General features: G+C 38.7%; 1 protein-coding gene across 4 annotated transcripts in view; it reads left to right on the forward strand.

Moving 5' to 3' along the window:
- SFMBT1 (Scm like with four mbt domains 1) overlaps positions 1 to 16,862 on the forward strand; it is a 73,902-nt gene that overhangs the window by 25,360 nt on the left and 31,680 nt on the right. For 3 of the 4 annotated variants that reach the window (XR_008615675.1, XM_028478997.2, XM_028478996.2), the window contains exons 5-10: positions 3,345 to 3,485; positions 6,049 to 6,137; positions 9,278 to 9,524; positions 12,958 to 13,052; positions 13,560 to 13,661; positions 15,588 to 15,738. Coding sequence is in view for 3 of the 4 variants with exons in the window: in XM_028478997.2 (XP_028334798.1) it covers positions 3,345 to 3,485; positions 6,049 to 6,137; positions 9,278 to 9,524; positions 12,958 to 13,052; positions 13,560 to 13,661; positions 15,588 to 15,738 (825 nt within the window). In the remaining variant the exon portion in view is untranslated. The remainder of the gene's footprint in view (positions 1 to 3,344; positions 3,486 to 6,048; positions 6,138 to 9,277; positions 9,525 to 12,957; positions 13,053 to 13,559; positions 13,662 to 15,587; positions 15,739 to 16,862) is intronic. The other variant, XM_028478998.2, reaches the window with a different exon arrangement.

The following is a 16,862-nucleotide window of genomic DNA, read 5'->3' on the forward strand; positions in this document are numbered from 1 at the left end:
GTCCAGGATTCAGTGCATTTAGCTGTCATTTCTTTTTAGTTTCCTTAACCTTTCTTTGTCCTTCTTGGCGTTGACGTTTTTGAAGGGTACAGGCTGGCTATTTTTTAGAATGTCTCACAATTTGGGTTTGTCTGATGTTTACTTAGATTCAGATTGTGCACTTTTGGTAGGAAAAATGCAGAAGTGATGCTGTGTCCTTCTGGTGCATCATATCAGGAGACACATGCTGTTGGTTTGCCCTGTAACTAACTTGTGATATTAACTTTCATCACTTGATTAAATTGGTATATGCCAAGTTTTTCCACTGTAAAATTGCTTTTACTGTTTTTAATTAGTAAGTATCTTGTGGGAAGATACCTTGAGATTATGTAACTATCTCATTACTCTTCAAACTTCACCCACTATTTTTGGCATCCATTGATAATTTTTATCTGAAACAGTTATTACTCTGATGATTACCAAATGGTATTTTCTAATTCCTTCTTCATTTCATAATTGGCTTTCTACTATAGAAAGAGCTTTCTCTTTTCTACCATTTACACACAGGCATTTATGTATGCATGTGTGTATTTATGTATCTATGTCAGTATAGACTCATGAGTATTATTTTCAATGGATTATAATCCTTAGTATCACTATTTATTTTGATGCTCAGACTGTCCTAGATTTGGCCAGTGGACACCCCTTCAAGCTGGCAAATGTGTCCTTTGCTATGTTCCCATTATTCTTTGAGTAGTTTCTTGTTCAGGAAACTTTTCCCTGCCTCAGCCCTGAAATCAGCCATTTCTCCAGGGAGCCCTAGGTTTTTTTGTTTTGTTTCATTTTGTTTTTTGAAGGATGGTATTTAGAAATGAAGTTAGAGTCCTGGGTTATCGGTGGGCTTCTAGCTTGCCATTAACATTCTGTGAAAAAACAATGTAAGAGGAAGCTCTAGAGACATGAAGCTACCTGGCCCACTATCGTATCTTAAGAGTATAGGAAAATTCACCTCATTTAAACATGAACAACAGAAAATGATTTCAGTTGAGTCTCATACAAGGTCAAGTTAGTATAATTAAAAAAAAAGAGGAAAAAAGGGTAGAATAAAATCCTTCCAGAGAAACATAACCACAAAAGAGATGAACACTGTGTCAGACAGAAATGTAGTAACAGTGATAGAGCAGTGAGAAAAATCATAAATAAAATTTATAAAAATTTAAAAATGAGAAGATTTGAAAAGAAAAAGATTTGAAAAAAAACATAGAAGGTAGGCAAGAACTAGAAATTTAAAAATACTAGAAATGAAGACTAAATTAAGATGAAAACAGGAGTGAATCAACCATGAGTAATATCTGAAGAGAAACAGAAGATGAAAAAGAGGAAAAGAAAAATTTTTAAAGATATAAAAAGGACTTGGAAAAAAATATTAATAATATAGGTTGGCAAAAATGGTTCAAGATACATAAAATAGAAGTCCCTGAAAATGAAAACCAAAGTAACAAAATAATAAAATACTGTAAACTAAAATTCAAGAAAACTTTATGGAAATAAAATAGGACTTAAAAATACATATTGAAAGGGTTCACTATGTACATGGGGAGATAAAATGAGAACAGCTAAATCAAGGTGTGTATTGAACTCTAAAACAAAAAAGGATCCCTTAATCTTTTAGGCAAAAGACAGTAAGTTTCTTGAAAAGGAAAGAAAACAAGATTGTCATCAGACTAATTGACAACAGTGCTTTATGCCTAAAGACAATAAGGTAACATTTTTAAGAAATTCAGTGAAAGAAAACATGAGGCCAGGATTTTATGTCTAACCAAACTGAACATCAGGTGTAAAGGCCACATGCAAACTTATGAAGATATAAGGATTCAGGGAATATTGTTCCCATGATTTTTCCTTCCGAAGAAATCCACTAGAGAATGAGGTTCAGAAAAATCAAACGAGGGCTTCCCTGGTGGCGCAGTGGTTAAGAATCCGCCTGCCAATGCAGGGAACACGGGTTCAATCCCTGGTCCGGGAAGATCCCACATGCTGTGGAGCAACTAAGCCCCTGCACCACAACTACTAAGCCTGAGCTCTAGAACCCGTGAGCCATAACTACTGAGCACATGTGCCACAACTACTGAAGCCCACGTACCTAGAGCCTGTGCTCTGCAACAAGAGAAGCCACCGCACCACAACAAAGAGTTGCCCCCGCTCGCTGCAACTAGGGAAAGCCTACGCGCAGCAACAAAGACCCAACTCAGCCAAAAATTAATTAATTTTTTTTAAAAAAGAAAAGAAAATCAAACAAATGAAGAAATATTAGCTTGAGAATTGTTAGTGAAACACTAAATGTAAATATGACTGTAGAACTTCGAGCTAAATGATGGTTGTAAGAGAGACAGTATAGTATATAATGGCTACATGCTCTGACAACATAAATACAGTATAACTGTAAAAAATATGGGGGCTTCCCTGGTGGCACAGTGGTTGCGAGTCCGCCTGCCGATGCAGGGTACACGGGTTCATGCCCCGGTCCGGGAGGATCCCACATGCCGCGGGGCGGCTGGGCCCGTGAGCCATGGCCGCTGAGCCTGTGCTTCCGGAGCCTGTGCTCCGCAGCGGGAGAGGCCACAGCAGAGAGAGATCTGCGTACCACCCCACCAAAAAAAATATATGGGACCACAGTGGGGTGAGCAAGTGAATACAGTGGTATAAGCTTACTCATCCCTCCTCCCCTTTTAAAACAGATTTATTGCCTAGTAATTTAACTAATTGCCTTTTAAGTGTTAACTGGGAGTAAAAGGCTATTACCTGAAATGAGATGCTGAAAGAGAGAAGAAAGACATTATAGCTAACTTTAGTATTGTTTATTAAAAAAAAAAAATGAAATAGATAATAGTCTGAAAATAGAGAGGACTAAAATTGTTATATAAAGATATTAGTATAAAAAGGGCTTCCCTGGTGGCGCAGTGGTTGAGAGTCCGCCTGCTGATGCAGGGGACATGGGTTCGTGCCCTGGTCCAGGAAGATCCCACATGCCGCGGAGCGGCTGGGCCCATGAGCCATGGCTGCTGGGCCTGCGCGTCCAGAGCCTGTGCTCCGCGGCGGGAGAGACCACAGCAGTGGGAGGCCCGCATACCGCAAAAAAAAAAAGAAAAGAAAAAAAAAAGAAAAAGTGTATATTTAAGTAAAATAGATCACATAGTGAAAGACTGTACACATACACAAGCAATTTATGTAATACTTAACAATATGACAGAATTGAGGTCATATCTTTTGGTAATATAAATAAATGTTAATGGGCTTACTCTTCTATTAAAAGTAAACAATTCAGGTTGGCTCACAAAATAAAACCCACTTCTGTGCTATTACAGGAGACATACCTAAATGGAGATATTCTGAAAGAATAAACATAAAAGGATGGACAAAGATACATAGACAAATGCAAATAGAAAAGAAAGCAGGAGTCTCAGTCTTGATATCTGACAAAGGTGGAATTCAGATCAGAAAGCACTGTAAGAAACAAAGAAGGGTACTTTATTATTATTTTTTAATTGAAGTATAGTTGATTTACAATGTTGTATTGGTTTCAGGTGTACAGCAGAGTGATAATCTCTTGGTTCATCCATGTTGCTGCAAATGGCATTATTTCATTCTTTTTTATGGCTAAGTAATATTCCTTTGTGTGCGTGTGTGTGTGTGTGTGTGTGTGTGTGTGTGTGTGTGTGTATCAATATATATCACCTTTCCAAAGAAGAGTACTTCATAATAAAAGGTGCAATCAGTCATTAAAAAAAGAAACAGGGTCCATCTACATATATCCAAGGAATGGTCTCCAGATATCTTGTTATATGAATAAAGAAAAATATGTATTGAATGAGGGAGGAGGAAGATGTATGAATGCGTGTGTATGTGTGTGTTAACTTCATTTTTTAAAACTAAAGGAATCTTTTTTTTTAATTGAACTATAGTTGATTAACAATAAGGAATACACCATTTTAAAAAGTTGCCTGTGGGTAAAGAAGGGAATAGGATGAAGGGGACAAGGTTAAAAGGTGGATTTTCTGAATGTACCTTATTTTGTAGGTTTGAATTTTGAACCATGTAAATATTTTATATAACTTATAAAGCAAAATTAAATTTAAAAAACAATTTGTAAAAAAACAAATGCAGAAGCAAATAAAGAAACCTGTGTATGGAGCTTGTGAAGTAACTACCCAGAGAACAACTATTTCAGTGACTTTCAAATACAGTAATTTAAATGTATGTCCCTAGTAAGGCTATGCCAAAAGGAACCAAAAAAATTGCCGAAGTAGCAACAACAACTCAAGCTGTTTTTAGTAATCATATTGTTGGTGGTAGAGTTGATGTTATTTTGAAATCATTATTTGTGTATTGTGGGATAAAGCTGGACTGGGGCAGGACATGTACAAGAGGCGCATGGAACATCTTTTTATACCAAAAGTAAAAAAGAGATCAATAACTATTTACTATGGTTATGTCAAAGGACCCAGGGGCCAACCTGAAGAGACCCCCTCTTCTTAAAGATGAGACACTTTGAGCATCAATAGGACAGTAGCTGCAACGGCCTGAAACATATATGTGATTTAATCTGTAACTTCATGGTGAATCTTTTAAACAAAACCCTCATTGGTCACCTTGGGACGATGCTGGAGAACCAACTGATAATTTTGAAGGCTGGTAAATACAGAGAAAGAATAAAGAGAATCAAGCATATATCCTGCCTTCTTTTTGTGATCAAATAGTAGAAGAAGAGAAATTTTTCTTTATAGAAGTATTTTGGTTAGTAAATGAAAAAGGGGTGATAGAATATCACCATTTTTAGCCCCTAATGAATCAGTATATCTATGTAGTGACCATTAAAAGCTGCTAACATCACAGAAGGAGAGACAACCAGAATGAATGTGCCTCTTGATGGAAAGATACAACTCCACTTATGAAGTAATCTTACCCCCAACCCCAGAGAGTCAAATCTGAATTTGATCAAACCTCTAGATCTAAATACTGATTTACAGAAAATGGAAAGGACAGTAGAGCAACTGGTTACCACAAGGAGGCAACCAGTAAAACCAGACTCTGAAAAACTCTACATAGGACAAAATGTTGAGTCTTCACAAATCTGCTGCAAGAAAAAGAGGGAGTGTGGGGTATACGTACACATTAAAAGAGATTTAGTTGATATATTAACCATTTGCAATGTATGGCTCTCATTTGTATCATGATTTGACCAAACAAATTGAAAAAATCATTTTTGAGACATTTTGGAAAGTTGAACATGGACTAGATATTTGATATGAAGGAATTATTCTAATTTTTAAAGGTGTGATGTTATTGTGGTTAAACAAAAAGTTATTTTCTTTTAGAAATGCATACTGAGATTATATTCGATGAAATTACGTGATATCAGGAATTGGTTTCTGAATAATCCATGGTTGGGTCGCTGGCGGGGGAGTATGTGAGGATATAGATCAGGGTTGACAAAGTAGCTGTAAAGGACCAGATAGTAAAATATTTTAGGCTTTTCAGGCCCTGTGGTTTCTGTCACAGCTGCTCAACTCTACTTTTGTAATGTGAAAGCAGTCTTAAAAAATGATATTGGCTGTGTTCCAATAAAACTTTATTTACAGTAAAGACAGCAGGCCAGATTTAGCCCCCAGTTTGTCGTTTGCTAACAGCTCCTGGTCTAGATATAAAGATTGACCATGAAGTGACAGTTTTTGAAGCTGGGGATTCATTATACTGTTTTCTCTATTTTTCTGTGTATTTGAAAATTTCCATAATAAAAAATAAAGTAGTTCATTTTTGGATAAAATTATACTAACAGGGAGTTGGGCCTATTCTCTTTTTTCTGGATACAACTCTTATTAAACTAACCAGGAAGTAGCTCTTTCTAGAGGAGGATTATTTTTAAGCTGTCAAAGAAGCAATATGTTGGGCTGTTAAATATTAAAATGACAGATGCACCTCTAAACCATTTTCACTGGTTTAGTTTCTCTGTATTCTTCTTAGTTTAATTTCTCTGTGTTTTGTGGCTGACAGTATGATTCCTTCATCTAGGCATCAGAGATAAAGTGCCTGATCGGGATGAGTTTCTGCGGCAGACCCTGATGGGAGCATGTAGTCCTCCTGTTCCGCTGCTAGAGGGCGTAAGTATTATTGCTTCCAGAATCAGTGTGGAAAACCCTTTCAATCTTCCTGTCCAAGGAATCTTAAAATTGCATGCTCATTTACCACTCCAAGACAGATCAGCATTATTAGTACAGACATAGGCATAGGTATTGGGAGGTGTAAACTTACCCTCAGAGGTTGCAAATTGGTGGCTTGCTCAGTGCGTAAAAGGTTTTTGAATTAGTTGCAAACACATGAAAATCTAGTTTTCCAGATTCTTTCACGCAGTTGGAAAATGTGGCCGTTTTGAGCTCTCACTTGGAACTGAGCAAGGGCTGTCTCTACTTCAGCATGGACATTTGTAACTCCCACACCAGGTGACTTGAGACCCTTTTTCTTTTGCTCAGAAGACACTGGACCACCACCTACCTGCTTTCAGCAGTTCTTTTAAATTAGTATAGATTTTGAGCTTGTTGGTGAAAATAGATTTCTTGTTTTTGTGAAATAAATTTATTGGTTATGACTTTTCTAAGTTATATTTTGTCACTATCTGTCGTACCAGCAACATTCTTTGTATCATATGTGAAATGCAATTTATGAAGGTTCCAATTTCTTTACATCCTTGCTAACACCTGTTATTCTCTTTTTGGTTATAGCTATCCTAGTGGGTGTGAAGTAATATCTCACTTTGATTTGCATTTCCCTAATGACTAATGATACTGAGCATATTTCTATGTGCTTTTTTGGAGAAATATCTGCCCTTTTTTTTTTTATGGTACGCGGGCCTCTCACTGCTGTGGCCTCTCCCGTTGCGGAGCACAGGCTCAGGACGCACAGGCTCAGTGGCCATGGCTCACGGGCCCAGCCACTCCGCGGCATGTGGGATCTTCCTGGACCGGGGCACGAACCCACGTCCCCTGCATCAGCAGGTGGATTCTCAACCACTGCGCCACCAGGGAAGCCCCTGCCCATTTTTAAATTGGGTTATTTATCTTTTTATTATTGGGTTGTAAGAGTTCCTTATAAATTCTGATTACAAGTCTAGATCAAGATATATGATTTTTAAATATTTTCTCCAATTCTGTAGATTGTCTTTTCACTTTCTTGATGATATTGTTTGTAGAACAAAAGTTTTTTATTTAGATGTCGTCCAGTTTATCTATTTTTTTCTTTTGTTGCTTGTACTTTTGGAGTCTTATCTAAGAAGGCTTTGCTTAACCCAAAGTCATATAGGTTTACTCCTATATTTTCTTCTAAATGTTTTATAGTGTTAACTGTTATATTTAATTCTTTGATCCATTCACAATTCCTCTTTAAACTTGATTGGAGAACGCTCTGTTTCTAGGTGATCTTTATATTTTATATAGGCATACCTCATTTGATTGTGCTTCACTTTGTTGTGCTTTTCAGACACCACATTTTTTACAAATTGAAGCATTGTGGCAACCCTGCTTTGAGCAAGTCTGTCGGCGCTATTTTTCCAACAGTATTTGCTCACTTTGTGTTTCTGTGTTACATTTTGGTAATTCTCACAATATTTCAAACTTTTCATTATTATTATATTTGTATGGTGATCTCTGATTAGTGATCTTTGATGTTACTTTTGTAATTGGTTTTTGTTTTGTATTTTAAAATTAAGATATGTGCATTTTTTTAGACAATGCTGTTGCACACTTAATAGACTACAATATAGTGTAAACTTTATTTTTATATGCACTGGGAAACCAAAAAATTAGTATGGCTCACTTCATTGCAATATGTACCTTACTGTAGTAGTCTGGAACTGAACCTGCAATATCTCAGAGGTATGCCTGTACTCTGACTCATTTAATTATGTTTAGTCTGGGCCTGGCTAAACACTCAGTAACATTTGAATGAATGAATGAAATCATGAACAAATGAATTAATAAGTATCCTGCAGTACATTGATCTTGATTCTGCTATTCTTATCTTTAGCTGTGAATGTGTTCCTTCATTTTTTCATGTGTTCTTTTGCATATATATGAATTTGTAAGTATCATAGAGCAGTTCTTTTTTTTTAAAATAAATTCATTTATTTATTCATTTATTTTTGGCTGCGTTGGGTCTTTGTTGCTGCCCAGGGGCGATTCTTGGTTGCGGTGTGCAGGCTTCTCATTGAGGTGGCTTCTCCTGTTGCAGAGCACAGGCTATAGGCACGTGGGCTTCAGTAGTTGTGGCACGCGAGTTCAGTAGTTGTGGCTCGCGGGCTCTAGAGCACAGGCTCAGTAGTTGTGGTGCACGGGCTTAGTTCTCCGTAGCATATGGGATCTTCCCAGACCAGGGCTTGAACCCGTGTCCCCTGCATTAGCAGGCAGATTCTTAACCACTGTGCCACCAGGGAAGTCCAAGCAGTTCTTATTAGGAAAAAAATGTAAGTTTGAACATTAAGAAATGGTTAAGTGATGATATTGGAATCAGCCTTTGTTTTTATTCTTTTTTCTAGCTTTTAATTTGTATCTAGAGAGTGAGAATTAAACTTTTCCTTTCCCTCAGTATAATCAGAACACTCATTGCATTCATAAGAACATCATTGTGAAATGAGTAAAAAAATCAGAACTGAAATGCCGTCAGCAGATAAGTGGATAAATTGCTGTCCATGTATAGTACATAATGTCAATAAAACAGATTAAAAGAATGAGGAAGATTTATATGTGCTATAATAGAAAGATATTAAGTGACAAACACACATTGAAAAACAATATACATTTTTCAAAAAATACAAAAGAGAAAAAGATAGACATGGGTGGATGTTGACTTGTGTGTAGAAAACCCATTCTCAGAGAGTATATGCCAAAGCGTTTATCATGGTTCTTTCCTGGAGGTAGGATTGTGGGGGATTTTGACTTTTGTCATATTTGATTTTTTTAAAAATGATGATCATATTTGCTTTTACAGAGACTAAGTAATGATGATATTTTAAAAATTCTTTCTAGATGAAAGTATAACATAGTCCTAGAGTTAGAAATCTTTCTTTAAGATAAATATTTTCATATCACCAGAAATAATACTATAGAGACTTGTATGATATTAGGCAGTTCAGTATCACTAGCTTTGAATGGGTAAAAATATAAAGGCTAATTTGAGTTCATTTAAAACTTGATTTTAAAAATATTGTGTTACCTCTCTTATATAATCATTTTGCTTTTTTTACCTACAGCTCCGTAATGGGAGGAATCCTTTAGATCTCATTGCTCCAGGTTCCAGGCTGGAATGTCAAGCTTTCCAGGACTCTTTAAGTACTTGGATTGTTACTGTAGTAGACAACATTGGGGGAAGGCTGAAGCTGCGTTATGAAGGACTTGAGAGTTCTGATAATTTTGAACATTGGTTGTATTACTTGGATCCGTTTCTTCATCATGTTGGTTGGGCTGCTCAACAGGGATATGAGCTTCAGCCCCCATCAGGTGAGGAGCAATAGAACATTTTTCTTTTAATATTACATTATTGTTTATTATATTTTTATTAATATCTATGAGACTGAAAAATACATTATTCTGCATATTGTGGAAGCCTTTGTTAGTTTACATAATAGAGATATTGAAAAAATGTATATGGAGTAGTTAAATGCCTTTTTTTTTTTTTGGCTTTATTGCCTTAGTAATTTGCTGCACATATTTTTTTTTTTTAACATCTTTATTGGAGTATAACTGTTTTACGATAGTGTGTTAGTTTCTCCTTTACAACAAAGTGAATCAGTTATACATATACATATGTTCCCATATCTCTTCCCTCTTGTGTCTCACTCCCTCCCACCCTCCCTATCCCACCCCTCTCGGTGGTCACAAAGCACAGAGGTGATCTCCCTGTGCTATGCGGCAGCTTCCCACTAGCTATCTAATTTACATTTGGTAGTGCATATATGTCCCTGCCACTCTCTCACTTCATCACAGCTTACCCTTCCCCCTCCCCATGTCCTCAAGTCCATGCTCTAGTAGGTCTGTGTTTTATTCCCGTCCTACCACTAATCTCTTCATAACATTTTTTTTCTTAGATTCCATATATATGTGTTAGCATACGGTATTTGTTTTTCTCCTTCTGACTTACTTCACTCTGTATGACAGACTCCAGGTCTATCCACCTCATTACAAATAACTCAGTTTCATTTCTTTTTATGGCTGAGTAATATTCCATTGTATATATGTGCCACATCTTCTTTATCCATTCATCTGTTGATGGACACTTAGGTTGCTTCCATGCCGTGACTGTCTTTAAATAAAAACCATTATTTCTCCTACTGGTTCCTTGGCTGCTGCTTCTGTTGTACAGATCTTCCTCAACTTACCATGGGGTTACGTCCCAGTAAACCCATGGTAAGTTGAAAATATCATAAATTGAAAATGCATTTAATACACCTGACGTGTCAAACATCACTGCTTAGCTTCACCTACATTCAGTGCACTCAGAACACCTAGGTTAGCCTATAGTTGGGCAAAATCATCTAATGCAAGGACTATTTTTTAATAAAGTGCTGACCATCTCGTGTAATTTATTGACTACTGTACTGACAAGCAGAGTGCTTGTCTGGGTCCGTGGTGGTTGCATCTATCCGCTGTCTCCTGGTGTGGTCGCGTGGCTGGTGGGGAGCTGGGGCTTTGCCACCCAGCATCAGGAGGAAGTGTCTTTCCCCATACGGTGGGCCCGAGGAAAGCTCAAAATTCAAAAGTCGAAGTAGTTTCTACTGAATGCGTATTGCTTTCGCATTACTGTAAAGTTAAAAAATCCTAAGTTGATTTTCTTACTCGTGAAAAGTATATTCAGTCACTCGGTAATACTGATTTCCGTTCAAGAACGCTATAGTCGAGTTGGAGAGAAAAGATGAACACACAGGAGGAGAGGCAAAGAATTTCCCCCTGAAAACTGGTTGGTATAGCGTGCTCTAGGATCTCAGAGGGAAAAGAATCAACAGAGGGTAGTCCTGGAGGGCTTTACGGAGGAGGTGGGAATTGAGCTTGTTCTTAGCGGATGGTTAGTATTGGAGCAGCTGGAGAGAACAGAGAGAGAGGGAAGGCGTTGAAGATGTGGAACAAGACGGATAAAGCGTGGAGGTGAGCAGAGAGCTGCGTGCTTGTCCCAGCCAATCCTGATGAACTCAAGTGATTAGTTCAGAACCGCTCCCGTGGGGGTGTCATCTCCATCCTCAAGGACCCCAGGAGTGGAGGCAGAGGACAGGTGGCGAGGAACGAGCGCAGCCCTGGGCCACGGGGAAGGTTCACCCACTGCACCCGGATGCCGAGGGGGAGGGGCTCCGAGGAGGGAGGGATGCTCAGGCGGGGACAGCGCTGCACAGATGCAGGGAATGGGGGGCGGGGCTGGGGGGATTTCTGTGCATTAATTTTGTATCCTGCTACTTTACCAAATTCATTGATTAGCTCTAGTGGTTTTCTGGTAGCATCCTTAGGATTCTCTATGTATAATATCATGTCATCTGCAAATAGTGACAGCTTTACTTCTTCTTTTCCTATTTGGATTCCTTTTATTTGTTTTTTTTTTTTTTCTCTGATTGCTGTGGCTAGAACTTCCAAAACTATGTTGAATAAGAGTGGTGAGAGTGGGCAACCTTGTCTTGTTCCTGATCTTAGTGGAAATGGTTTCAGTTCTTCACCATTGAGAACTTTGTTGGCTGTGGGTTTGTCATATATGGCCTTTATTATGTTGAGGAAAGTTCCCTCTATGCCTACTTTCTGCAGGGTTTTTATCATAAATGGGTGTTGAATTTTGTCAAAAGCTTTCTCTGCATCTATTGAGATGATCATATGGTTTTTCTCCTTCAGTTTGTTGCTATGGTGTATCACGTTGTTTGATTTGTGTATATTGAAGAATCCTTGCATTCCTGGGATAAACCCCACTTGATCATGGTGTATGATCCTTTTAATGTGCTGTTGGATTCTGTTTGCTAGTATTTTGTTGAGGATTTTTGCATCTATGTTCATCAGTGATATTGGCCTGTAGTTTTCTTTCTTTGTGCCGTCTTTGTCTGGTTTTGGTATCAGGGTGATGGTGGCCTCATAGAATGAGTTTGGGAGTGTTCCTCCCTCTGCTATCTTTTGGAAGAGTTTGAGAAGGATAGGTGTTAGCTCTTCTCTAAATGTTTGATAGAATTCGCCTGTGAAGCCATCTGGTCCTGGGCTTTTGTTTGTTGGAAGATTTTTAATCACAGTTTCAATTTCAGTGCTTGTGATTGGTCTGTTCATATTTTCTATTTCTTCCTGGTTCAGTCTCGGCAGCTTGTGCATTTCTAAGAATTTGTCTGTTTCTTCCAGGTTGTCCATTTTATTGGATACAGTTGCTTGTAGTAATCTCTCATAATCTTTTGTATTTCTGCAGTGTCAGTTGTTGCCGCACATATTGATATACCTTCTGCTCCAACTTTTACTGACTTCTGCCCCAACTCATACTGATCTGTTACCAAAACTGAAGAAAAATTCTCTAGGTAGCATTTACATAGTTATAGGAGTAGGACAGGTCTTGAGTTCAAAGCAAATTGTTGATTAAAAGATATGCCAATAATATTAAAACAAGAGTTAATGTTTGAATCAATTTACATTCATTATTATGTGCCCCAATTTGGATGCTATATTATATTATTTTGTGGACAACAGCAATCCTTATGATCTTACTGTAGGTATTTTCACCAAACCACTACCCAGGTTCTGAACAGAAGAGACAAGGTACTGAAGTTAAAGTTATAAGTTCTCTGAGTAAAGATGGTATAAGTGGGCTTGAACCCCTTCCTTTTCCCAGTGGAAAGTGACTTTTTTATGTGAATGCTTTCAGAGCAGTTATAAAATGTGTAAGTTCTCACATCACTTAAAGCATCCTATCTTGTTTTAACTAAAGCCATCAGACATCTGAAAACTGAAGTTGAGTGGAAAGAGATCTTGGCCAAAGTGAAAGAGGAGGAGGAAGAGCCATTACCATCTTACTTATTTAAGGTAAAAACAAAAATGTGGTAAATAGGTACTTATCTTCTCACAGTAGGATAAAGCAATATGGGGGAGCTGCAAAGCATAAAATAACCCCTGGCGTCAGTGAGAGTGCTGTGATGCCTGAAGGAGGGAAGAGGTTTGAAGGCTAGCTAGAGTGATGATCATCCTTTTTTCCTAAAAGTAGTCTAGGTTTTTTCCCGAAGCACTCTTAAAGCATTTTGAGTCTTTTCTTTACTACTCTTAACTACATAGCCTTGACTTGTTATAAAATAAACTTGTTTTTTCTCTGTATGACCCTCGTGTTCCGAATGTAGAGAGTAGGAGTGCTTCCTTTGGGTTTTTTTTTTCTAAATAATTTTTTCCAGGCTCGGAAGACAATTATAGGATTAGATTATTTATCAGAAGCTGGACAGTTCCATTATTTTAATTAAGAGTAGTATTCAGCTATATATATGAGTATAACATTAATGTGCAGATACTATATTTTATTCCCTCTTGGCATTTGCATTTCAGGATAAACAAGTGATCGGCACTCATTCATTCTCTGTAAATATGAAATTGGAAGCTGTGGATCCCTGGTCTCCTTTTGGGATCTCTCCTGCTACAATTGTTAAGGTAAAATGGAGTCAACTCTCTTGGTAAGAATTCTTGTCAGGGTGACTGGTTTAGGAAATTGGTAGTGTTTTAATCTTCAAACTCCACTAATCCAACCCATTGTTTCTCCTAAGCTGTGAGGCTAGAATTAGTTCTGTGCACATTTTACATTTGTAACGTCTGGTTCTTTGTGGGCCATTCCTTTGTCAGAGCTTGGTTGCCACAGCTAACCAAAGCCTGGGCACCAGAGTAGTGGGGTGCACATTCTTTGGGGCAGGCCTAGCTGTACATAACTATAGAGAAGATTTAAGCGGCAGGTAGCCCACGGTATCTGAAAAGTTTGGAGGCAGGCAGTGTCATCAGTGTCCAGCTAGGTGCAGGGCTCGTTGGGCGAGCAGATGTGTGGGGAACAGTTGATTAGTGTCACAAGATCTGCCAGTAAGATTGCTCCAGCCATGGATTCCAGATTCAGACTTTAATCTTTTGGAAGATTGACAAAAGTGAGGTTCTTGTTAGAAGTAACCACAAGAACTGGGCAGGTTGTCAAGGCCCAGTTACTCAGTAACTAGAACTGAGGCATAAGGTAGAGGATTTCGTTTTAAGAGTAGAGCAGAAGCCCATTTATTGAAAGTAGAACCAAAAGTCAAGCGTGACAAGAGGAATAGTTATGTGGACACTGAATCGTCAGACCTGTTGAGATTTAAATTTTCCTTACCTTAGAAGAAGGTTATTCTTAGAACAAGAAGGGGGCTTCCCTCCTGGCACAGTGGTTAAGAATCCAACTGCCGGGCTTCCCTGGTGGCACAGTGGCTGAGAGTCCGCCTGCCAATGCAGGGGACACGGGTTCGTGCCCCGGTCCGGGAAGATCCCACATGCCACGGAGCAACTAAGCCCGTGCGCCACAACTACTGAGCCTGCGCTCTAGAGCCCACGAGCCACAACTACTAAAGCCCATGCGCCTAGAGCCCGTGCTCTGCAACAAGAGAAGCCACCACAGTGAGAGGCCCATGCACCGCAACAAAGAGTAGCCCCCGCTTGCCGCAACTAGAGAAAGCCTGCGTGCAGCAACAAAGACCCAACGCGGCCAAAAATAAATAAAACAAAATAAATAAATTTATTTTTTTTAAAAAGAGTAACTTCACAAAAGGAGGGGGAAAAAAAGAACAAGAAGGGATTCTGAACCTGCAGTGGGGTCAGAAGGTCCTTTCTGGAGTTGAAGGGTAGGTGGTAAGGAGCCAGGGGAGTTTCATAAAAACTTCTCTTTGGCATTTGAAACTAGGCTAGGATCTGATCTTATAAACTGGTGTAGTTGACTCCTCACTGAGCCTGAACTAAACTTTGTTTGGAGCTCAGCAACTTGGATTTAAATCTAGGTTCTGTTTCTTCCTGTCAGTGTAACATGGAGCAAGTTATTTAACTGCTTTTTAAACTCAGTTTCCTTTTCTGCAAAATGGGGTTGATAATGGTACCTCGTTAGAGTGTTAGGAAGATTAAAGCTGAATTAATACAAAAAAAGCATTTAAACAGTGCCTGACACAGAGATAACATTTACCGAGTGCTTAGTAGTAGTATTAAAAAACACTTAATGTTACTATTAATGTGGCTATTAACTTTTGTAACATGTTCAGCTCTGCCAAGGAAATGACGTGTGTGTGTGTGTGTGCACGCGTGCATAAACATACACCTGTTGGGATTGACATATATACACTACCATGTGTAAAACAGCTAGTGGGAACCTTCTGTATAGTGCAGGGAGCTCAGCTCAGTGCTCTTTGGTGACCTAGATGGGTGGGACGGGTGGGAGGGCGGTCCCAGAGGGAGGGGGTATATGTATACATATAGCTGATTGACTTCGTTGTACAGCAGGAACTAGCACAACATTGTAAAGCAACTATACCCCAATTAAAAAAAAATTTGTCTATTTTATGTGTTAAATCATACATACAGGTTTTTAATGAGAAGTATTTTCTGGTGGAAATGGATGATTTGCAACCAGAGAATCGTGCACAGCGATCCTTCGTGTGTCATGCTGACAGTCCTGGTATTTTCCCTGTGCAGTGGGGTCTGAAGAATGGTTTACACATCAGTCCCCCTCCTGGTGTGTATTCATTCTTTTCTGATTTGTTTGCTTTGAAATGAGATTCATCAGATGGCTTTACCTGGATCTTTTGTCCCCCTCTCTCCTCACACCCAATCCTGTCCTTAATGTTTTGGGGGCCCAAGACAAGAGTAAACAAAGACCTAGATTCCGGTATCTACATATTTAAAAGTTATAAATTAAGCTTAAAAACTAGTAAATAGGGACTTCCCTGGTGGCACAGTGGTTAGGACTCTGTGCTCCCAATGCAGGGGGCCCGGGTTCAATCCCTGGTCAGGGAACTAGATTGCACATGCATGCCACAACTAAGGAGCTGGCGAGCCACAACTAAGGAGCCCGCCTGGCACAACTAAGACCAGTGCAACAAATAAAAAAATAAATATTTTTTAAAAAAAAAAACTAGTAAATAAAGTATGTCCTACTACCTTTATAAATATCTTCATAACATCCTGGGGTTCCATGCAGCTTCCTTAGTTCATTCCATCTGTGTCTGCTGGGAGGCAACAGGGGTGAGGGTAGGATGCAATGAGTGTTGGGAGCTGATTTATGAGAAGAGGCCTTAGAGCCAGTTAGGAGGTAGATTACTGATTTTTAGGTTTCTGGGCCTCCTCTTAGAGGGAGACTCTTTGGACCTCAGAGGGAGATTTATGGTCAAAAGTAGAACTCAGGCTATAAGTAGGAAGGTAGCAGCTCATTTTCCTCATGTTTGCAACTTTGCAAAATTTAATCTTTGACCCTTTAATCAAGGTTACTAAATATGACTTATTTGAGCTGAAATTTTAGGTATTTTTTTAACTTAGAGTATCTGGAAGTGTAAGGTGTTTATCTGATTTTTATGTCAGCAAATCAGATTATTTGACTGGCCGTGTATATACTTTATTGGTAAGCTCTTATTAAAACATAGCTTCACTTTCTAAATGGTGACTGCTGGAACACTGGGCTGGAAGTGCTCTTTTCTGTTAATAAGAGTCACAGACTCTGAACCTTTGTCTTCCATTCAGCCTTCATTCATCCAACAAACATTTTGTGGAATGTTTGCTTTGAGCCAGGCATTGGACTTGTCACGGGGGAAACAAAAGTGAGAATGGCAGTTCCTTCAATGAGTAAATAGGGGAAAACCGTAA

The sequence above is a fragment of the Physeter macrocephalus genome, chromosome 18, assembly GCF_002837175.3.
Source record: "Physeter macrocephalus isolate SW-GA chromosome 18, ASM283717v5, whole genome shotgun sequence".
In the NCBI taxonomy this organism is placed as follows: Eukaryota; Metazoa; Chordata; class Mammalia; order Artiodactyla; family Physeteridae; genus Physeter; species Physeter macrocephalus.